We start from the raw sequence: 24137 nt of genomic DNA on the forward strand, positions 1-24137 counted from the left end.
ACAGTATGAGCCACACAAAGTAAAACATGTAAATGTGTAATTATCCAACATTAAATTATGACCAATCATGAGCCAGTCCCAGCTGTCAATCATGAACTTTCACACCATTTTTAAAGCATCAAATAACTAATTTAATCCAAAATGAACATTTGAACAAACAGAGTGATAAGAACTAAAATGACAGAAATCATCTTTGAGAGAAATTGATTTACTTTTTAGTTTGGTCCATGTCCCATCAGCTAACATGGAGGTGGTGTAATTAATGACTTATAGTGCAGTCAGCGGTCATAATGTCAACATTTCTGCTTGAACTTTGTTGCCCCAGTAACAGGCTGAAATGTAGTAAGCTGCCAGATGAACCTATACCTTCGGAAAAAAATCTTCATGATGGAATATTTAGGAATATTTGTGAAAAAGCTGTGGTGTTGAACTACATCTTCCCCTGTATCTTTGAAAACGTTGCATCCTTTGTTTCTCTTACATCATTCCCCCATTAGCATTAGCATGAAATCCGACCGTGCGTACAGTAACATGAAGAAACGGTGGATAATTGGGTGTGTAACTCGAACAGAAGGAGCACTGGTAGTTCCCTCGGAGCTGTGCCGCTGAATAAATTGCTTGTTTCTGTGATTGTATCTGTTATTCTTTCAGGAGGAGCAGTGATAGATTCTGGGGCAAAGTCAAAGAAAACAACAACAGCAGCAGCAGCAAACTCAATCTGGCAGTGCTCCTCAGCAGTCCAGGACACCTTGCCCATGATGCATCAGCGGAGGGCTGACCTTGAGTGCTCGGCATTAAGGTCAGGAAGCATCATTAGTCCTGCTTCCCCGCTGCAAGGCTAAGAATAGGAGCACGAACACAATCACTCACTCATCATCTCCATATATCTTTCTGTTCTTGCTTTGTTCTCACTCTGGTTCATTATTTTTTACATGTCGGGGATTTGCTGGAAAGACTGAAACAATTAAATCTCCCACTGTAATACATGTGGGCCTAAGTGGGATTAAATGAGCAGCAGCAGCACAGCTCTGCATCGAGTATCATTATCTCCGCTGCCAAATCGATACGCAACATGAATTGCATTGCATCTCCCTTATTTAACACTCTGATCAAATAACACAAAAGAATTTATACATTATTTTTGTAGTTGTTCACTCCGGCTGCTTCTTACAGATGACATTACATCTGGTCATATGTTGGCACGTGCACCATATACCTGCAGTTTGCCAGTAGAATAGCAACACTTTCCGTTATTCAAATAAATAAATGCGACCTGCTCTTTTGTGTAAAACGCGCTGCAAAATAACTTCTTACTTGACAGGAGCAAAAACCGTGTGGTTTTTTTTAAGCACATACAAATCACCTGCCAGTAAAAGCCCACACCCTGCATCTCTGTTTCCCTCTCCTCAGTCCCTGCTGGGGCTCTGGCTCACAATCAATACCTTTCACCGCTAAGCCAATCTGCAATAATAAAGGCATTACAGACAGGGGGAAAAGAACACCAAATCTTATTAAATATAGGGAATTGGTCTCTTCCGTTCTACGTCTTCCTGTCTCTTGTTGCCTAGGTGAACAGGAAGCCGCTCCATTGGACGGGCTGGCAGTGGCTGGATTGCTTCCCTAAATGTTCCGGGTCGATCAACAGGCTCAGGATGGGCACCGGTGTTTGTGCGTTACAGGTACAGTTTGGAGCTCAGCATTCTGCTCACCTCTCCTACCCGCCATGTATATTTCACAGGATTGTCTTTTATATTCCGTCTGTGGCTCAGCGGTGCACTCATCTTTATTTCATTTCGTGGCATTTTTTAATTTCAGCTGAGATTTTCTTTTTTTTTTCTCTTTTGCTCCCCCCCTCCTCCTCCACCACCACTGCCTCCATCCGTCCTGACAACCCCCTCTGCCGACTGAATCAGTAATGGCATTATGCATCTCGGAAGCTTTTAGCAAAAACAAACTCTAAGTCCGAGTCTGAAAAGAGGGGGATTCACATCGTGAGCATCAGTGTGACACGTGCCAATTATTTTGTCTCACAATGAGTAGAGATCTGCAAACGAGCCACTGCGGCAACTCTGTCACATACACACAGAGAAATTATATTTCATGGGAAAATTATAGGAAAGGAAGGTCAATTATTAAAGGCTCAGGCCTCCAAAACAAAACATTCCAACAATTTCATCTTCATATTCCTACTGGTGTTAAAGTCCCAATTTTACGAGAGTAAAGTTCTAATTTAAGGCTACGTGACATGTTAGAGGGGGAATATTGGAGGATCAGTGTTGCATGCGTTACAACTGGGAATGTGGAGCATCTACATTGTGTGTGGAGCATGTACTAAAGTTACACTTTAGTACAGATAACATAACATAACAGTAACATCAGGAATCTGGAAAGATTGTGCAGGAAATCCGGAGAATGAGATATAGGCTTGGCGAGGTTTTGAAGTAGTAGGTAGTATAAAGATAAATAAAGTTATCTTTGATGGTTATTCCCTAACTTTCTTTGTCAAAACATTATAACGATGATTTATTACTTTATTCTTGTGTTATTTCATTCTTATTCTTGAATTTGTCTTTAATATGACAAGTAATACGGTCAATATGGTAATAAGATACCAACTGTGATAGGTAGGAAGGTATTATTTTAGGAAAAATATAGTTCTTTTATTGTATCAAAATATATTGTATCATTTTTATTGATGCATTAACATAAAAGCTGAATTTACATGTTGTAGCTGGCTGAAGTTTAAATAAAGCAAGTTATTTTATATACTGTGGGGAAGTTTAATGTGTAACATACAGTGGCCTAAAGAAGTATTCAGACTCTTTAATTTGTCCTCACTTGATTGTCTAGTATATTCAATTTGAAATGGATTAAATTACTATTTGAACACATCAACCTGTAATCACAAAGCAAAAAAGGAAATTTGCTTTTCATCAATCAGGTCTTTATGGTGGAGCAGCGAGACAGAGGCCACTTATATGACACTTGATGTTGGCTTTTGGCCAGTATTTAAAGGAAATAAGAAAAGACATTTTCTGGTCTAATGACACAAACATTTAACTCTTTTGGGAGATCCATGTCTGTTCCATGTCTGTAGAACACTGATGATCACCTGCTCATACATGTCATACATCAGCAGCAGGGACAGGGAGACTGATCGGAAGGAAGAACGCAGTAAAATACAAAGAGGTCCTTGAAGAAAATCTTCTTCAGGGTGTATGTGACCTGAGACTGAGGCGACGATCCACCTTTCAGCACGACAGTGACCCGAAGCAAACGGCCAAAACAAAGCCGGAGTGGCTCCGGGACAAGTTTCTGCCCCGACTTTAACCCCACAGAACATCTGTGGACAACCAGAGGAGACTTGCTCAAGTAGAAACGAAGCTGTATTATCTGCCAACGGTGCTTCTACAAAGTACTGAAATAAGTACTCTGAATACTGGTGTAAATGAGGGATTTCAGTTTCTGAGTTTTGATAAATTTGCAGACATTTCTAGAAGCATGTTGTTACATTGCATTTGTGGGTTTTGCATGTAGACCACTGGGAAAAGATGTACATTTTATTGATTTAAAATTGACACAAAGAAAAAGTGCAGGGGCTGAATACTTAATGAAGCCGGTAAATACAGTAAATATAGCTACTATAGCTGTCAGATATAATAATAAAGTCAAGGAAAAGTATATTATTTCTAAATGTAGTGGAATACGCGTTTGAAGTATTCAAATTAAGTGTTGGCAGAAAACTTGAGAGAGGAAATGAGAAATCAAAACCATACTGTTACCTCAGCCCCTTTTACCAAGCCTGTGAATCCAGCACACGATGTGGACATTATTCTCTCAGTCTTCCTAAACATCATCTTCTCCACGAGCTTCAGAACGACGACAGAGCTCCTCAGATCGTCTCATTACAGTTGGCTCGCTCTCCAGGGGACAATTAACCCACAAACACAACAATCTAAACACACTCTGTTAGTTCTGCCAATACGCCCTCAAGTCAATGCAGCTCACTCTTTATTTTAGACACTTGTTTGTGGTCTTGGTAAAGCTGCTCACGGGCTCTCTAGACAATCCCAATTAGCTGCTAATTAAAAACTATAATGGAGACGTTTTGATCGTACCAAGTCAATTTGAAGAAGGTTAGCCAAAATTAGATACATCACATACTGTGTGTACAAGGTGATGCATTGATCATCACATAATAGTGTTTGGAGAATTTTACTAAACAAAATGAGGAGTGGACTTTTCTGTACAGTGACCTCTGGCTCCTGCACCACCGCGATGATTCACCCAAACGTTATTGAATTTCTCCCAGGCTTTTTTTTTTCCTTTTTAAAATACAAAGTTTGTTTCTCTTTTCTCATGGGGTTATTTTAAGTAGCTTACATGATAAAGTAAATGTTCTTTGAACATCACAAATAACCCCCCCATTAAGTACTTAGCACTAAAGCTGTGCGTCATTACTGGCCGTGTGGTCCTTCCTGTACGACACACACATTCAAACAGTGAACAAACAACATGAGCAGGTAGGAGTTCCTCTACTGAGCCAAAAATAGATGTTTTCTTTTAATATGCTGTACCTTCGTGACTATTTTTCCTGTCAACAGCATAGTTAGTTTTTAACAAGCTAAGAATGACAAAAAAGCACAGCCACTCCTTCAGATGGCAAAATGGCATCAATAAATCCAACTGAGAGAAAGAAGTAGACGACTCAAACAAGCTGGTCACTGCATAACGCTAGCAAAACCACAGGGGATCATTTTACACAATCTTATTCTTGGAGGAGCAACACAGGATCATTTCTCTCAATCTTCTTAAACAACAGTTAATGGCAAGCTTGTAAAACAACAACAATGATTGAAAGAATCAATTATTTAAAGCACTGGTGGAAACCACGAACCATTATACACATCAGTTTGCATTGCCTAAAAAAGTAAAACTATCAATATAAATGCATGTAGCTTAAAAATACACAAGCACTAATTTAGATTGTTGAAATTGCCCAGTGCATCAAAAATAAGTAAATGTCTTTGGCTTTGAAAACCAAATAGTGGAAATTGATCACTGATGAGACATTTTCAACTTTTTCATGTCATGCAAACATCAAACCCACTGCACGGACCATAGGGTTTGTATTGCACATTTGGCCTATTATTATTATTATATATATATATATATTTAATTAGTTGTGTGCCAAATAACGCCTTTTGTAATGTCCAGAAATAGAAAGAAATTGTCCAAGAAATAGTGTAACACAAATCCACTATTGCTTATACATATGAAAAAAACATCTGGCTTAAAGGATTGACACATCTTTATCTGACATGACATTCAGTCTAATCTATGAAACAAGTATGGAATTATTTGGCTCAGAATGTAATCTCCACAACACTGGAATCGTGAATGGGAAGGAGACACTGGGATTTGATATCGCAATAAAAAACAGGAATGAAATCATGAACTAAACCATTTGGCAACAGAATCTAATCTTTGCTACATCAGACGAAGTAAAAGAAAACGGGAGGGTGGTATCTCAACAAAGAGCATTTGTTATTACAGATGAAAATCAATTCTAACACCACGGCCACCAGCAGTGTTGTACTGTAGGTAATATTAATGTGGCCTAAAACACACATCCATGGTTAAAAACACAAATTAAATCCCAAAGCCTTTTGTAATCCATGTCCTGTAAAAAGATAATAACTGGAGCAGGTAGTGCATCTCATATGAAATTAAAATAAAGGAAACGTGGGGGAGGAATGTGATTTACGGAATTGATATGGGTGACACAAGGGGGCTTGGATTAAACATCGGAGAAAATTACAAAAAACATTTATCAGCAACATTCATTTGTAAATCTCATTTTAATCTCCATTTAGTGGATGTGGCAATCTCCAAATAATGCACATCCAGTTAAATACAAATAGCTTTGCCTGATGGGATTTTGTAAGACGTGATAAACCTTGAGACACACAATTACGTGGGAACAAAATTTGTGGACACGTCATTTTTGATATTACTCTAAGGTTAAGTCCTCAAGTCGATCACAAGAATGATGTTCAGGCTTGTAAACTACACCATAAATTCTGGGTGTGAGTCATTTCTCCAAGTGAGGTTTTACACATTCAAGGTCCACACAGGGAATTTTGATACCAAGCCACTGCACAGGTATGTATATACAGTAGTACGTTTTCTTTTTTTTAAGTTCTTGGCAGTTCTACAAGGCAACAGAGTGATCAATCTTCCACGGATATATTTTTAATCTTTTCTTTCTGCCCTTGTGTGTGCATGCGTTTGATTTATGTGACTCAGCAGGCCGACACGATGGACACGAGGGTCTCTCTCAACACCGCCGGTCTCTAAATACTCGGCTGTCTGATGCAGAAAGACACACAAGATCACGCTGGCCTCCTTATCTTCACGACAAGAAAACATCCAACCACACAGGGCGACGGAGAAGAAATGAAAAGGAAATGAACGCCGAGAAAACAAAAAGAGTTAAAGTAGGAGAACGGTGTAAGTGGTGGAGGACGGAGAGGAGAACTGAACAAGACTGAGTCTATGCAAGCTGCTCTAACGCGCTGTACTCTGTGGCACGGTATAATGCAAAGGTCTGTCACCATCTTGGGGCGTTGTCACACCAGAATCCAGAACACACATTTTTACATTTTATGCATTTGACCTGGTTAGTTGTAGTTTCACAGTTCAATTCAGGGAGCGCATTTAAGACTTTTGTGTGACGTATGTACATTCTGTCATTATCACCTACTTGTGCTGCTTCTACCTATACATGAAACTGATTGGTTAGTAGACGAGCATGTGTTTGTTATTCATGTGTTATCAACTAGGGTAGTAGTCTTTCTGTTTGAATGGAGAAAATGAATGAACCGGTTCATTTCATTAACATTGGTATGGTCTTACTGCCAGCCTCCCCAACTGCAGGCGCTGTACTCAACACTAGTTCAAATGCACCAAATTAACGTCCTCGTCATCAAACATTACAACTTCAGAGGCAATGTCTGAAAGCAGTGCTGCAAACCTGGTCAAGTCAATTTCTGGTTCTTCTTCTATTTTTTAATGCTGTCTCAGAAATTGGTCAAAAAATCCAAAGTGTCCAGTTGTGTTTTCACACTGCAAACAAATTGAAAACATGTTTCAGTTTCATCTAGACCGAGACCACCTCTTTGTGTTGAACACAATTTGGTCCAGTGGTTCAGACCCTGGTCCAAGGCCCGTTTGACACCTGTTATTTTGGTTTGAAGTAAACTGAAAAGTCAGAAGATGCGGACAAAACAAAGTAGGCGTGAAAAACATCCTTAGTTTAACATGAATGATTACAATCAATCAAAAGATATTACTAGAAAACACAGAAACTTGTGATGGTGCTAAACCTAGAGGATCAACACTTAGGATGCATCATCATGACAAAATCACAATGGATCACAGCAACAACGTGAATATACGGACATTTCATGACAATCCACCATATTACTGTTGAGACACCAACATACCCATCCAGTCTTTGTCATTATGCCACATCTTTACCAGTAGCATCAGCTTTAGGTCAAGTAATAATCACTATACTCATAGGTTTTTCATCAAGTCGAAAATCAACAACAAAATTATTTTAATATGTATAATTTCAACGGTGAGACGGAGATACGGACCCCAAGGAGTGAACAGCGGCCAATTACAGGAAGCTAATGGGTATCCAGGAAAATATCTTTGGTGTTACATTCGAAATTCTCCTTTTGAAAATATACCTCAGACCAGTGTTGGACTGACAGCCGAGCTAGCAGAGGAATAACGGAGACACAACGTAACCAGACATTCTACGTCACCGATGGCTTACACAAGGAAAACAGTTTGTTGGCAAATTAGGCACAAAACAATAAGGACGACAGTATTTACAGGTAAGATTTAAAACTTCTGAATCGGCTACATCCAAACCAACTAACTTGCTAACAAACTAGCTTGCTAACCACAGCTTGCTGAAAAGCTTGATTGCTAGCAAGGTTTTTTGATCGACAGCTAATCTGAATCTTCAAAGTCTGACTTTTTTGTGTTGTATATATTTGTATTAAATAAGTGGTTTGTTGTGTTTTGGTTGTATTTTGGTAATTAACCAAATGGAACTTCAGTGTTTCTTTCTCTTCACCTCTGCTCAGGGATGTTTTTTTAAAGGGGACATAGCATGCAAATTCCACTTTGTTAGTGCTTCTACAGGTTAATGTGGGTATCTGGCATGTCTACCAACCCAAAAACTCTGGGAAAAAAACACTTGCGCGTTTTGTTATGGTTCCTCTAAGTCAGAAACGTCATGCTTGAGCGACTCGATTGAGCTTCCCCCACCTCCGTCCCCACCCCCCCGTCCCCCCACACTCATTACGCCGGGTTTACACCGGACGCAGCGAGGCTGCGAGGCAGCGCAGCGCCGTTCCCAAGCACGCAGCCGCCTGGCTGTTCACACGGGACGAGCATTTCTCCGCTGGTCAGCCCGCGATTCACTCACATGTGGCATTTGTCTGGATCGTTGGGACTGGGAGGCTGCAGCAGCTGCTCGGGCGCGACCGCTCGCTCTCCCATGCGTGAGCTGGAATTTGTGTCAGCGCCACACAGCCAGCAGTGTGGAAGACCTCCGCAGTGTTCAGCAGTACTGTACGCCGGGTTACAGTAGTTACGCCGGGTTAACACCGGAGGCAGCGCAGCGCCGTTCTCAAGCGCGCAGCCGCCTGGCTGTTCACACGGCACGTGCATTTCTCCGCGCTGGTCAGCCCCATAGACTGTATATATAAGGTCAGCCCGCGATTCTGCTTTCTCCGCTTGTTGTTGTACCCGTTGAATGTCGGGGTTCGGGGGTAAATGATGGTCTTCATAGCCCCCCACCCCTCTCTTTCTCTCTCTGTCTGTTTGTCTGCTTGTGTGCTTGTAGTGGATGGGCAGAGGGGGACATTTAATTATGTGATTGGGAAAATTAAAACTCCAGGACAACAAGGGGAATACAAAGTATGGGATGCATATTTGATAATTTATATCATATAAAATATGTAATTTATATCATTTAAAATCATGGGGGGAGAGGGGGAGGGGGGAGCTGGCTCATTAGCATTTAAAGGAACAGGCACTCAAAACAGGTCGCTCTGTGGAGGGCTGTTTTATACAGGGTAAAAAGGGTGCTGTTTTAAATGATCCTTGTGGTATTTTGACCAAAGTATGTTACAGACATTTCATTAAGACCCCAAGGAACCATATCAACTTGTGGTAAAATGGGCATGCTATGTCCCCTTTAATGTTGATGTTCATTGTGCGAATGTACAACTTTGTACTATATTCAGTCTTGTTGTTATTTGTCTTGTAAAATGCTGGCAGGAGGTCACTTGACTGCACAGTAGTAGTTCACTAAATAAGTAAACAAATACTTGGACTCAATTCACTCTCTGTGTCACTGATTGAACAGCGACCATCATTTCTTTCTAAAAATATGTTTCAATAGAAAATAGTTTTTGGGTTATACACAGACAAAGAAAGTATCCTCACTAAACAGACCGGGGACATTGTCACAAAAAAAAAAAACACTCTTCCCTTTTGGATACAGATTTTTCTCTGGAAATCAGCTCACACTGTGTAATATGCAGAAAAGATATGTATCCTGTGGCATAAAAACCCAATTTATTTCAATATCAAGTGTCAAATTCGGTTAACGTAAAAAAAAATAATAACTAGGGCATTGTGTTTATAACTGAAATGTTTGTTACACAGAAGGGAACCAAAGAAACGTGGCAGTTAGTGCAGGATTGGTCATCTGGATCACAGAGCTCGCAAATGAACTGGATTCGCTCAAGCGACAACTCTTCACTGGCTAAACTGTAGTTGCTGAACTTCATGCACTCATGCAACATATTTCTCTCAAGCAGACATGCACTGGGCGTCTGAGGTTATGCTTTTTTTTGCCAAATTCTCTGCCCAAAGTCCTGAGGAGAGGAGGAAGAGTATAATCAGCATTCCCTGGCTGGTCCTGCAGGGATTACACCGTTCTGCTGTTTCCCCTCCTTGTTTATGCTGCATTACATTGTTCACACTCTCCTCAGCAGAACATGCTGAACACGGCCCTCTGCAGCGAGATGTCCAGCCTCTCGCTGGCGGAACATATGTGTCTATTTCTCTGTCTGTCGCTCTGTCTGTCACTCCCTACCCCCTCATTCTCCGCCGGTCTGTTTCTCGAGGTTCCACATTATGTCCCTGTCACTGGCTGGTCATGTCGTTACATGCAGTTTGGGGCCTGGTCCAAGTGTTTGCCAAGGGGAGGGTGACATCTGGTGAGCAAAGTGAACTGAGGCTTCAGGAAACTGGTTCCATCTGCGGGCGTCTGACCGCGGCACACAAAGAATTTTTTTTTTCTTCTTTTTTTGGATACGAGCATGTGTGACCCAACTGTGACTCTAAATGAGTGAAGAGGACTGCAGTTCCAGTTATCTTTAGAAAGGTCAAAGTCAGTCAGAACTCTATGTTTCTGAGGACAAAGCCACTTTGAGACATAATGAGATAATGAGGTGGGATTTTGGTATTACCTAAATTTCTCTCATTTAGCATCAATATTCATTTTTAACCTTTCCTCAATCTTAAATCTTGCAAAGAGCCATTTATTCTTGTTGTAGATCTAATTTTGAACATGATTCAGCATCTGCATTCCCTGTATTTCAATCCCCACAAAGTTTCTGCATCAAGGAAAAACTTTTAGGAGATAGTTTTGGTAAAATGTGACAAAACTTTCAGCTTGAGTAAAAACCAATACATCCTCCTATCTTGCCCAATATTTGTACAGTGAAATTGTGTGTTGGTGTCTTCCAAGAATAATTCCAACAAAATCTGTATGATCTTTATCTAAGGTTAAGGTTTGGTTACTTGTTACTTAATTTCATCTTTAACTGTATAATATAATCATACAGAACAAACAGCCAGTTGAGTGACATGTCCCTCCATTCCTTATTGTAAATGATCTGTCCATTGTTTAAGGTGGATCCAATCGTCACAAGCGAGGGGATTTTGTTCTACACCAGCTGACGGTGCTTCGCTATTTGCAAACAGCAAACACCTCGCCAGCCTTGTCAAAGCCGAATGAGTGAACAAAATTTGTGGGCTGGTTCTACAAGGCTACTCACTTATTAGAAACCTCCACTTTGACAGCTACAGCCCGTAAATATTATTCTCACGATCCGAATCTGTAATAACATCCAAAGCGTGAAGTGGTAAAATGCATGTCAAGGTCCTCTAACACACACTGACAGCTAAGCTCTGCATGAGGAGTGTAATGAAATTTGCCAATGTGAGGGATATAGATGTGAGATGATTTTCTCAAGTTCAGTTTGCGATGTACTCCTCTCCCTCCTCAGCGCTTGGCCTAGACTCCCTCCCCAGCAACCTCCTCTGGGCCAACTTGGACCAAGTTAAAGGAGAGAAAGTCTACCCTCACCGCCTCCACACACACGCCATTGCTTCCCTCCTGCCATCTATCTCCTCATCCCCCCCCTTGCTTCTTCAATGCTCAGGCTAATTAACTAAAACCCAAGCAGAGATTTTATATAATTCAGCAGTGAACTGCCATGTCTCGATCCAGAGACACCCAGAGAGAAACATGGTGACGGGAGCCAGAAACCACCAGGACAGGAAAACGGAAAAATAAACCTCTTTTCCACCAGTGCACGAGGAGCTGGAAGCTGAAACTATGAAATTCTCCTCACATATTTTATTTCTTCAAGGGCTACATTTTAATCAGACACACTGCGGGCCGGGCATGACCAGTATCAAGACAGGGGAGCGGGGTATAGAGGAGGAAACGAAAAGAGCAATGCAAGAGGAGGAGAGATGGGGCAACGGAATGAAAGATAGAGACTCGATTGTGAAGGTTTTGACAGGCAGGTGCCAGGTGAGAGAGGTGCAGGATGAGAGACAGTGAGAGGGAAACACGGAGGAATAGACTGAGAGGTGCAGGAGATCTGTGACCAAATGGATGTGCCGAGTGCTCGCAAATCTCCTGACCCCTCTGCATTAGGCTCAAGTCCGGCAAACAATATATAAAGAAAGTTTTGACATGGGGAAACAATCCGGAGAAAACAAATTAACTAAAAAAAAAACAGCTTCAACAGGCATATTGTCTTGCTTTCATCTGAATAATGCATCCCATGTAACTCCTGAAATCCTGAAAGGACAAAAAAGGATTATTACATTATTACATGTCTGAAAAAAAAAACAACAGCATCAAATCCCTGACATTCTTATATGTCCAGTGGATTTACACCGGATCTTTTATTTATTAAGATTGTGTGATTGCCGAGGTGGCTTAGTGTACGAAGGTGGTCACCAGCCTCACTAGGTTACCTATGTCTTTTTATTCCCTCTCACACTGTCGCTGTTTTCCAATAAATTCAATGCATGTCTGAATTAATGCATTACAAGCCACGCTGGAGATATTAAAAAATGATAAAAACTAATCCCTCCTCCACAGTCCCATCTGTGGCAGCAGGGTCTTCACGCTGAGCTGACCCTGAGCATTCTCTGCCGTCTGCACCGTGAGTTATGATATTTGGTGTCGCTCGGATTACACTTTAATATTTCATACATGCACACAATCCTCTTCTGCACTCTCCGCCATGCGTGTCACTATTAATCACAAGGTGTTGTGAAAGCATAAAGCTAACTATGTATGTAACAGGGTACATGTGTGGAAACCAAGAAAAAGAAAGTCATGCCGGTGCAGTAAATATGGAGGTAATTACAAACTGTGCACATACCAACACACGCACATACACACCCTGCTGTTTTCTTTTGATTGTGCAACAATACAGTGCTCCATTGAGTCTGTCTCGCACACCAGTAAGCACATGTGAACGCATCGGAATACAGATCGCTCGCACCGAATAGCAAAAGTATGAGGCGCAGCGTGCTGTCTCCCAGAGGGAGCTGAGACCAGGCAACGCATTGACCACGGGCAGCGGAGCCGTGCCATAACTGGTGGCCCCCGCCGAGAGCCGAGCTACTCATCATGCATGTATGAAACAAACACGTTGCCCGTCATCAGGAGCCAAACGTCCCTTCTGATCTGATCTATTTCCAATGCTCGACTCTGCTCCTCGCAGCCAGGAAAAGAGAGAGAGAGAGGCAGAGCAAGAGAGGGGTAGGGAGAAAGAGGGAGAGAGAGCGAGAGACACTGCTCACATCCTGATGATGACTGGGGACCTCTCAAAGTGGAGCAACATCAGTAGAGCGATCCAAAGTAGGGCTGACCACTTCACACCCAGAATCCCCCTCTGCTGCTTTGTTTAAGTCTCGCAAAAAGAGGGCAACAACAACCAAACCCACGGAGGGAAGATTCAGAAAAACTAATAATTGAATACATTACTGAACGAAATAAACAACAACAAAAAAAACAGCTCCTCCACAAAAAGAGAAGAAAATGGCAAAAGTGTTTCAATATGATAGACACTTGCAAGTTTTCATCCTAATACCAAAATGACACCTGGACTTCGGGATAGGACGCAATCTGCCTGACAACTGACAGAAACTGACTTTTGCGTGACTCGCTCACTGACTTCTTTCGCCAGCCAATCATTTCATTCAGTCCAAATGAAATGATTGGCCCTGTTTCTTACAGTCATGCGAGGGCCACAGACACCAGCTTTTTTTGTATTTAGACTACTTTATTTATTAATGGCTCTGGAAGTTAGAAAGATTTCAACAAATAAGATAAAAAGTGTCACAGAAACAACTTACTAACCCTACTTTTAGTCTTAATGGTAATGCTAGCATGGTAAAATTCTCACAATGATAGCGTTACCTTGCTAGTGTTTAGCTTAGTAATGTTAAGTTGAACCTGGATGCCATCTTAGTTCAACATGCTTGCTAAAATTTGCTAATTAGCACTGAACACAAGGTACCGCTGAGCCTGATGGGAGTTTTCCTTTTCTTTGGTGCATAACCAAAGTACTGGAAACAATTTTGACCCTATGAAAAGTGAAGGGATCACCAAAATTAATAAATCTCATCCTGATTTCAGTTCCAAAGAAAGCACTGGGGTTCGTTACTCACTCCTGTAAAAGAAATCTCAAGCTCAATATTCAAAATAGTTCACTAAGACATTTTTGAGTTAAAATCAACAGTAAAAATGAGGGATGAAAAAGTGGATTTGGTTGTGGAGCTTCTCTCTGCTCTTCTCTCCTGTTCAGGACAATCTGCACACGATGGCTGTCTGCCCTTTTGACTGGCAGCGTAACGTGGCCATGACAGAATGCTGTAATGTCCCTTTATCAGCTTCAGCTAAGTGTTCATCTTCTCGCCCTGCCATCATGGCTGTAATGCCTCAATGGTAATGTAGCCCTTTGTTTATCACACCTCTGTTATGACGACATAGAACAATACACTACTGCATGTTTCTTTTTTTACCCCTCGGCTGTATACATGTGTTTCTGTATGTGCTTGTGGATAATTCACTCCATCTCCATTCCAGGCATGCATGTCTGTGTCACACATATTTATGGCAAACACATTACAAGGGATATTTTCAAACTGATTCCTTTTCAGGCGTTATCGCCTCCTCAGACAATCCCTGTTTTTGCCCCCAACAGCTCGTCTCAGAGAGCAATTTCCCACAGTCTCTCCATAAGGCCTGGTGAGTCATACACAATACCATTGTAATAATGGTAGCCCATTCATTGGGGGAGGCATGGAGCATTAAAATGCTGTGCGAGTTTGTGTTCTGCACAGTAGAGCTCAGTTCGTGACAGAAATCAGGCCCAAGAGGAAAAATCATAGAAACGGATAATGTCCCAAACACTAGAACAACACAAACACAGAGTTTAACACAATTAGAGTTCCTGTTTGTTCTCTAACATCCCAGAAACAATTCAAAGATCTCTGACAATCGCCATCATCAACACCTCCTGAGCTGGCAGTTACATAGAGAGCTTTGATGGGGGCTGGATGGGGGCTCCGACCAGGAGACGCCAGACCCTCTCAGGGCAGAGGCAGCAGCTGTCCACGGGCCTTCTCCTCCAGATGATCCTGGCAGGGAAATTCACGTGGTCTGATGTGGAGCCCAATGTTCTGCTCGTGTCTGACTAACCATGGTTTCCCCGTCGCTCTAGAAATAACTTCTCCAACAACACGTCAGGCACATTTTGTGCTCGTGTTGAAAACGGCTCCCTGAACTGTTTGTTTCCACTGTGCTCCAGTGAATGAATGAACTAAGCCTCTCATCTCATGGTTTGAAATGATGTGTGCTTCCATGATGCCAATAATAGAGCAGTTGTGTGGCTGAGGTGTGATGTTAGTTATATGTATGCAAACAGTTTAACTGTTATGGTATCCACTGACACTCAATCAGACTGACTTTATCCTGCACCTACATTTGGATACATCATCTAAACTGCTGCCTGTGCAGAATTCATCCATTCAGTAGCAGTATTGCCTGTAGCAAAAAGAGTGGGAGTATTCACACCACAGTTTTTGCATTTGCGTGCTTTTGATATTTTCATTTAAATATTACAGTTTAAAGGGAATATACTATGTTAAATTACTGTTTTTATTATTTTTATTTTATTATCATCACTATCTTTTAGCAGTGATGGAAGCTACAAATACCAATTGTTACTACAGTTTTGATATAATTGTGCTTTACATTATATATCTTACTTAATTACCTTTTACTTTCACTTTATTTTATGGGCAAACACTCAAATCTACTATGTTTGACAGCTCCAGTTACTAGAGCTGCTATTGTTGTGATTTTGCTGAGTAAACGGTTTTGTTTTTTCATAATTATACCACAAAGCACCTCCACCACTCCCACGGGTTATTTTAGCACAATAAAAAAGATAGTGCAGACAATTAGAACCAAATAAGAAATGAATGGTGGTAAAGAATTAAAAAAAACAAAACAATAAAATACACAGGTAAATTTAAAATGACAAAACAAAAGCAGTACGTGAACTTGACCCAATGGTGCAGTGCAGTCCTGAAGTTGAATGACAGTGAGTAAGTAGTGGGACCATCAACAGTAAGAGCACAGCAGAATATATTGAGTATATATAACTGTGGCTATAACCATCTGGCCATTCTCCATAATGAGTACTTTAAATACGTACATTTATGTGATAATACTTTTTCAAGATTCCAAATGCAAGGCTTTTACTTTTAAGATTAAAGTTCCTGAATACTTCTTCCACCACTGCCTTTTAGTTATTATAGGTTAAACAAGCTGCGCCAATGCAACAGTTATAGTATTCTGACATGTTGTGAAGGGTGTGGCTGTAACCTGACGTGCCAGATGGTTTGTTACACGGAACCATCTGGGAAGACTTTGTTTAAAAAAAAACAGTTGGGAAAATGACAGGCGCTCTTAAAAAAAAACACTTGGCAGGTGATTGGACGAACCATCTGTCTATCACTGTCCATCACAGCGGCTGCAGCGAAAAAACATCCCTTCCAACAAAGAGAAGCTTTCAGGGGCTGTTCTTTACTCTTCCTCTGACAACTGATGCAACAGCAGCATCCAAATAACCTTGTTAGGAGCCGATGTCGTCGTTTAATGTTATTTCTCGCCACCATCACACCTGAGACACGCTCCAAACCGCAGGTCCTCGCTCATCGGAAGACGATTTGTCCGAACCACTGTGGTTTGGCCATGAGCGAATAGCTGGGGGCCTGACAAGATGGATTCTCACTCCTCACCCTCCCGAGGTTAGGGTGCAGCAGTTCAGTCAAGAAAATGTTTAAAGAAAACATTATTCATCCTGCTGAGGGTCGTGCTTTTTTAAAGTCAAATAGAAGGTTCAGCCTTCCTCCTCAATTACTTTCACACAGTGCTTTAGTGCTACACATCATTTTTGTATTCAGATTTATTTGGTTGGGCAGTCAAGCCCTGCATAATACCAGCATTCCAATAATCTGTCCAGAGAATGTGAAAATTGTCAGTATTACATGTGACATGTTTCATATGCAGGCACCACACTGAGACGTAAGTCTGTGGCTGGAGCTTCCAGTCCTGTTCCTTCGAGATGATTTGATTTAACAAATTGTACAATTTAACAATCTGTAAAACGAGTGAACAAAAAACCAACACATTTCGTAGTGTCTGAACACTGCAGTGGTGTGTTTAACATCTTATATTAGCTCGACCTTTCTACAACACAACAGAAGCCAAGACAAGACAAGAAGGGGGCATCTTATTGAAATGATCAGCTTCTGTTTCTCTGATTTACATGTTTTTTTTCTTTTCCATCATAAAAAGCTTCAACCAATCACCCGTGTTATATGAGCAAAAACAACCATCTGGCATTCACACCCCTGTCAATTCAAACCAAAGCAAAACTCCTCTGGCAGCTGGAGACTAGTTTATTCAATTAATTAGAAACAATAAAGTTTATCAGTGCACACTCATATAATAACATCTATATTTACATCTATATTTCTTTAAAAGTAGTTTAACAGATAAGAAATGGTGTGATGTAAATGGGGGTGCTGATCTAGATGGAGGATAAATGGAGGAATGTCTGTCTGTCCATCCTTTGATTCAATTCAGTTGTCTAATCGACTTCAAACATTATGGCTGTTTTGCTGTGGCTCAGGAGGTAGTGCGGGTCGTCCTCTAACCAGAAGGTCTGCAATTCGATCACCATCTCCTACATTGGGCGGGATACTGAACCCCAACTTGTCCCTGATGGCTGTGCCTGCAGTGTATATGATGTGTGATAGATAAAAGTGCTGCACTTAGAAGCACTGTATGAATGTGTGTGTGATTGGGTGGATGGCAAATCTGTTCTGAAAAGCGCTTTGAGTGGTCGTCAAGAATAGAAAAGTATACAGAATTTATATTTACCATTTACAAGAACCACGTCGAGTTATCGGTTGAGTTTTTCAGGAGAGGCCAGTGCCGCCTGTGCCAGAGGTTTAGAGACCTGATCCTCAAACTGGTTCCAAAACAGTGAAAACACCTTAGTTTCTCAGTTTCCTGTTTCCTGCCCGAAGCTGGAGCTCAACCTCAGCTTTTAAACATGACACATCTGTTCTGCTTCAGACTGGCTGCATAAAAGTAAGTAAATGAGGTCATGTGATATATTTACTTTCAAGTGGCCGCTGGATGACTCCACTCTTTTCCTGGACATATCATCATCATCCTCTCAGCTTTATGTGGAAACTTTGCTTTTTAAAAGCACTTTGAGACACACACTCACAGAACAAACATTAACCTATATACCCCTGATTCACTCTTCTCTTGACTTTCAACAACCTCTGGTTATTTACAGTGAGGCTCCATAGGACCAGTCGAGGGGGAGGAGTGGAGTGTAGATGATAAAATGCAGCTACCTACACTCCCCCTACCTGTGCATGATGCTGTCGTTTCCTCTGCACTGAAGATGACAGAATATATACGATATTGAAAAAGGTTGTGTTATACAGTTTGAATGCAAATTCACAAGCGGATATAGCAACATCTTCACATACAAAAAACACACAAATGAGCAGTAAAATGAAAGAGTGGGGATCAGAGGTGGAATATAACTGCACACTCACATACACAACCCAAACCATAAACCTATAAAAGTAAATGTACATACAAACTGATGATCTGATAATAGTAAGACTAACTTTCTTTTCTGCATTACCAAGACATTTACATTTTGAAGTAGTTTGCAAATAATACTTATGGGGTACTTATGGACTTTAACTTTTACATATTTTAAAAATGTTCTAAACATTTCTTCGACCACTAATCACTTTATGCACACACACACACACACACACACACACACACACACACACACACACACACACACACACACACACACACACACACACACACAAACAGGCTGCAAAATATGAATGTCTGACCCAGGAACACCTTTAACATCTGCACATCAACACATTAACAGGTGGATCCAACAGGAAATGGAGCAAACACTGGGAGCAGGTCTGTTTAACAGTGAGAGCAGCAGCAGCAGCAGCAGCAGCAGCTCTGTTCATGCACCTCACAGGTTCTGGATTCTCTTCTTTTGTGTGTTAAAATAATACCTTGGCTTTATCAATAGTTTCAGACATAATTATCCCTTTCTAAGAACTTCAGGTGCAGTCAAGCTGTCAGTCAAACAGAAGGTGTTTGGAGTTGGCACAACCAAAATATTGGCTCCGTAGTATTCATTTCTGAGCCTGCTGTTTGCCTCCATTATTATAACTGGATATCTATTGTAGAAATGTAGAGGGATTATGATGCAATTATTGCACACACCTTACTTTATCCCCTTTAAGTTTGAAAAAGAACAATTTAATTCAATCGCCAGAAATGCAATTATATATGTTATATATTAATGTCGGCTGTCGACGCTCGCGCAAAGCAGAACCCACAAGTCTGTAATGATGTTTTATTTCACATTAGTCTAAAACATAGGACATGCTCACACATTAAAATTAAATTCTCTTCTCTCCTCAAGGCCGATACAAAGCCTGGGGTGGAACTATTCGCTGAACCGAGCAAGTGATGGCTTATTTTAAAAGTAATGGCTTGTCAAAAGTGGAGCATAGAGCCCTTGAAAGGGGGAGAAAGCAAATTAATAAAAATGGATCGTTGTTTAACCTTAAGCAAACCATGTTAGAATTCATTAAAATACTGTATGAATCTGTGCCATTTTTTTTTACGGTTAAAGAACGCTTTGATCTGCGGGAACAATTTCAGAGGCAACAGATATAGCAGTAATGTGATTGCTTCTGTTATCATGATTCAACAGATTACACATCTAATCGGTTTGTGAGGGGAGAATATAATTTGCACAGATTACAGACCAGTGGGGCCTCCTGCCTGTTGGAACTGGGCTGTTTGACGGTTCGGATGATCCACAGACAGATGGACGGACGGAAAAGACGCAGCGAGTGGGAGGGAAACCACCAACCACCTTGTCTAATCCGTGCTGGAAAAACATCTGATCCTGCTCTTCTGATGGTTCAGAGATTTATTTTTCGCTTTCCCCCCCACAATGGCATGAATAAGTGCGTAACATGTGGGCACAAACACGAGGACACACAGCAACTGCGTTTCACATACACATTTTCCCGGGACAAATACAAAGACTGCTGAAACGCAAAGCTATGCAGAATATGAGAGACATGATTGCAAGGGAAGTAGGACTATATATATAATGAAATTAAAGTGACTCAGTTGCTGTAATATCCCGGGGGTATACAGCTAGTTGTTTTATGGGGGGAGATAAGAGGATTTTGTCAGGTTGAGATGCCGGCTAATGCTATTGTTCCTACTGGGAGCATAAAACAGTAAAGAAGCTTTTCACACATCCTTTCTTCTTTTGTAGTGCTGTTACTGTAGATATCGTTGCAAAGTACAAGGTGTAAGGAATTACGATGTTGCAGCATTAGACGTCATAGGCAGGAAACCAAATTTGTTTTTCGGTATTTAAAAATATTTACAAATGTAAGAGCCCACCCACAAAATGTTCCCATCCAAGTATGTCAACACAAATTCATGTTTGGGAAATGATTTATAAATTATATTCTGAATTTTTAAGGCGTTTACAAAATGTAAACGATGATGTTTAGAAGACGACTCTCATCCTTTTCTCCCTTCGTCTCCTCGTCTTCACTTTGCAAAAACTCACTTATGCACTCACACATGTGCTTCAACAGGCCTCTTACTGACTCTAAATGACCACTAAAGGTGGGTTTGTTCAAAGAGACCACCAGATTCAGTTAGAGACACAGTTAATGTTTCCTTCTCCTCTTTCACCCTCCGCTTACTTCTATTGCCCCTCTTATCTATCCTGTCTTTCCTTCTGTCCGTCTTTCCCTGTCTTCACTGCGTCCTCTTCACTTCCTAATCCCTCGAGCTAATGGTGCCTCCACGTCAGATCATGTCAGCGAAATCACTGAGTCATCTACACCAACGTGCTCTTTGAAAACAAACCAGATTCTTATCCTCCCTCACGCTTCAGGAAATAAAAGGGAAAAAGATCTAGCTTAAATCCAAATGGAGGATTGCTGAAGAGCGTGGCTGATAGAATCTAATACCGGGTTGAACCTGGTGCTTGAACCTGAGTTGCACTCTCGTGCGGACGACGCACAGCAGTTCTACTTCTGCAGGAGACATGATTTGCATTCAATCTTCAGGAGACGTGAGGGTGTTATTACCTGTCACAATGCAACCTAACCCCAATCTGCCAGCAGCCTGTTTAAAAAACCCACACATCACCCGTATGTTTCACCAGTATGTCGGCTACTGTTGGCCACTAAGCAGTGAGGGTCCCCACCCGTCCGCCCCCTGAGCTCTTTCAGTCCTTACACCACACGGTGTGACGACTGCATTAAGTTCTTGTTTTACACTTCAGGGCTGATTTTTTTTAAAGCTTTGTATAAATAGCAGATTACAGAAGTCGTGTCATAACCGCAACCAGATTTTACAGTGTCAGCTTCTTTTTTTTTTTCTTTTTACAGCAATATTTGTATAGATACAGTCGGTGGTTTCTAATGAAAACCAGTCGGGGTAAAGTTATCCATAATGGAAGAGGAGCAGAGAAAGGGAGGAAAGGAACAGGAAGGAGGAGGGAAATGAAGGAGTCAGAGGTAAAGAAGAGGGAGGAGATGGGGAACATGGTGAAAGGTCATGTTTTTATTCTCTTTCATTTCTGGCTGAGGCCAAAGACACACTGAGTACAGATGCTGTCTGCTGGGACAGACAGACTCCCACAGTATTCCGTTGTATTGTGTTGCATTGTGTTGGGTGGTATTGAATTGTATTGTGCTCTGTTGTGTGTTGAGGTCCAGATATAATATCTCGGCTGCATTATTACTGTCCAGTGTAAAGCAATCAGGAAAACACTCGTGCACAACAGCCAAAAACGAGTGAACGCGCACGTACCCGCGCACACGCACGCCTTTCACCACAAATAATCAGCAGCTGCAGCAGCCAAACTACAGTTCGTGCGTAAAAAAGTCTTTGCCACGACGATGCCGAGATAATAAAACAAGCCACGGGCGAGTTTGACTTCTGAAGAAAAAATTAGAGGAAGTCGCTGCGAGCGCAAGAAGATAAATAGATAAGGAGCAGTGCGTAAAGTGGGAGTGAAAGAGAAACAGCAGAGATCCGCGCGTCTGGAGATCGGGCAAAAGTCGCTCATGCGTTTCTATTTAAACTAATAAGACACAAATAGAGCCCCAAATCCCCCCTTTACAGGTTGCTGTAGTTTAAACAGCTGTTATGGGTGTATACAACTTTAAATTAAGTTCCATAGAGGAAAGATTTAAAGGAGATTCTGAAGATACAGTTAGAAAAAGGCGATGAAAAAACAAACTACAAAATAAGCAGGTCACTCTGGATGTGGTCAAATGGATAAAATGTGTTAAACAATAGAAAATGTATCATGTTTTTTTCAGTGGACTGATTTCTAGGAAACTGACCCCTCTGACAGAAGAGGACAGGTGCTTCTCTCCAAACGCTTCAATACCCAACATCTCCGGATGAGAAAAGATATTTTTAAGTTTCTTCTTTTTCTAAGGATGAGAATAAACTCACCTTCCGTAGGATCCACTGGCAGAGGAGAACTATGGTCCAACCGAGAACCTGCATGTCACCTTCCTTTACAGCGGACCACCCCGACAAAAAAAAAAAAACTACACGTCTCCCTGGATGGACATAAAAAAAAGACACAACGCCGAATCCAAGCAATCCCAAGAGGCAGGCGACGCGTAAAAAGTGTTGGAAAAGGAGAGAAAACACGCGTAAAGTGTGTTTGTTCAGTCAGTGTCACAGTGGATTTCTGCGGACAAAACTTTGCGCGGTGGCCTCAGTTGCTCCGGTCCGCCTCATGTGGCGCATCCATGGCGCTTGTCTCCGCTCATGCTGGACGTGTGGCTGGAAGTTTGCGCGCAGGCAGTTTGGGAGGTGGAGGCGCAGAGCGGCTCTCACTGAAGATCACCAGTGCTTTGGGAAGCTGACTGGTGGATTTGGAGAGATGAGATCTCGCTCTCACCCCCTTCTCTCTCCCTCTCTCTCCTTCCTTTCCCTACCACCCTCTCCCTCTCTCTCTCTTTCTCCCTCCATGCGCGCGTCACGGCGCACAGCGGCTCACGTTTACTGGCATCAACACTGACCAACACTGCGTGGAGATGATTTAGTCCTGTCGGTGATGTGATGAGGAGGTGACTCTCTACCTGGTTCTGAATCAGAGAGGAAGCTGTGCACCAAGCCTCGGGAAAGTTAGAGCAGTGTAACCACAGAAAGAAAGAACGTGGTTGACTTAGAAATAAAACAAGGTCAGTCAATTAATGCTGCTAGTGGATTGACAGAAAACGTGTTGGCTAATATTTTATTATTGACACATTTTGAAGTAATGGTTTAGACAAAGATGCCAAAAATTATTAGGTCCCATCTTGTCAAATTTGGGTTTTCCTTTGTCATACAAGATAATAAGATGATTATGTTTGTGTGGTTGTGTCTCTGAGAATTTGTTTGTATGAAAATAGTAACATTTCATAATGTATGGAAATAATAGCTTCAGTCCCATTTCATACCACGTCCCAGACATTTTATTCAGAAAATGTTGACTTAATAATGCCAGATTTTCATAGAGAAATCAGATCTGTAGCTTTACATGTGTCTGTTTCTTTGTAGAAAAACATCCACTTATCCATCCATCCATCCATCCATCCATCCATCCATCCATCCATCCATCCATCCATCCATCCATGTATTATAGTGTTTATCCTCTGAGGTTCCCGGTTGCAGCTGGAGAGAATCCCAGCTGACATTCGTCGGAAGGCAAAGTACACCCTGGACAGGTCACCAGCGTAACCAATCAAACTAACCTCAATCTGCATGTCTTCGGACTGTGGGAGGAAGAACGGAGAAAACCCACAGGGCGAGTATGCAAACCAGGACCCTTCTTGCATAGGCGACAGTAATAACCCTTTCCCAATTGTATACAATAAAAAGAACTACACTTCTTAAGCTGACGACACAGTACCAGGTTTAGAATTCATGTATTAGGCTGCGTCATCTTTACCTTCACAATACGTGACTCTGCCCCACTTTGTGGCAGCTAAACGTCTCCTAACCACCAGCGAATGGAAAACAATCATCATCTTACACA

General features: G+C 41.5%; 1 protein-coding gene across 1 annotated transcript in view; it reads right to left on the reverse strand.

Annotated features, from left to right (window-relative positions):
- Window positions 1–23069, reverse strand: part of LOC118105001 (neurexophilin-4) — a 41711-nt gene extending 18642 nt beyond the window's left edge. Inside the window, exon 1 of the mRNA XM_035152365.2 lies at window positions 22562–23069. Within this exon, the coding sequence (XP_035008256.1) occupies window positions 22562–22615 (54 nt within the window). The 5' untranslated portion in view covers window positions 22616–23069. The remainder of the gene's footprint in view (window positions 1–22561) is intronic.
- Between the last annotated feature and the right edge of the window lie 1068 nt (window positions 23070–24137).

This window comes from Hippoglossus stenolepis, chromosome 3, assembly GCF_022539355.2.
Source record: "Hippoglossus stenolepis isolate QCI-W04-F060 chromosome 3, HSTE1.2, whole genome shotgun sequence".
NCBI lineage: Eukaryota > Metazoa > Chordata > Actinopteri > Pleuronectiformes > Pleuronectidae > Hippoglossus > Hippoglossus stenolepis.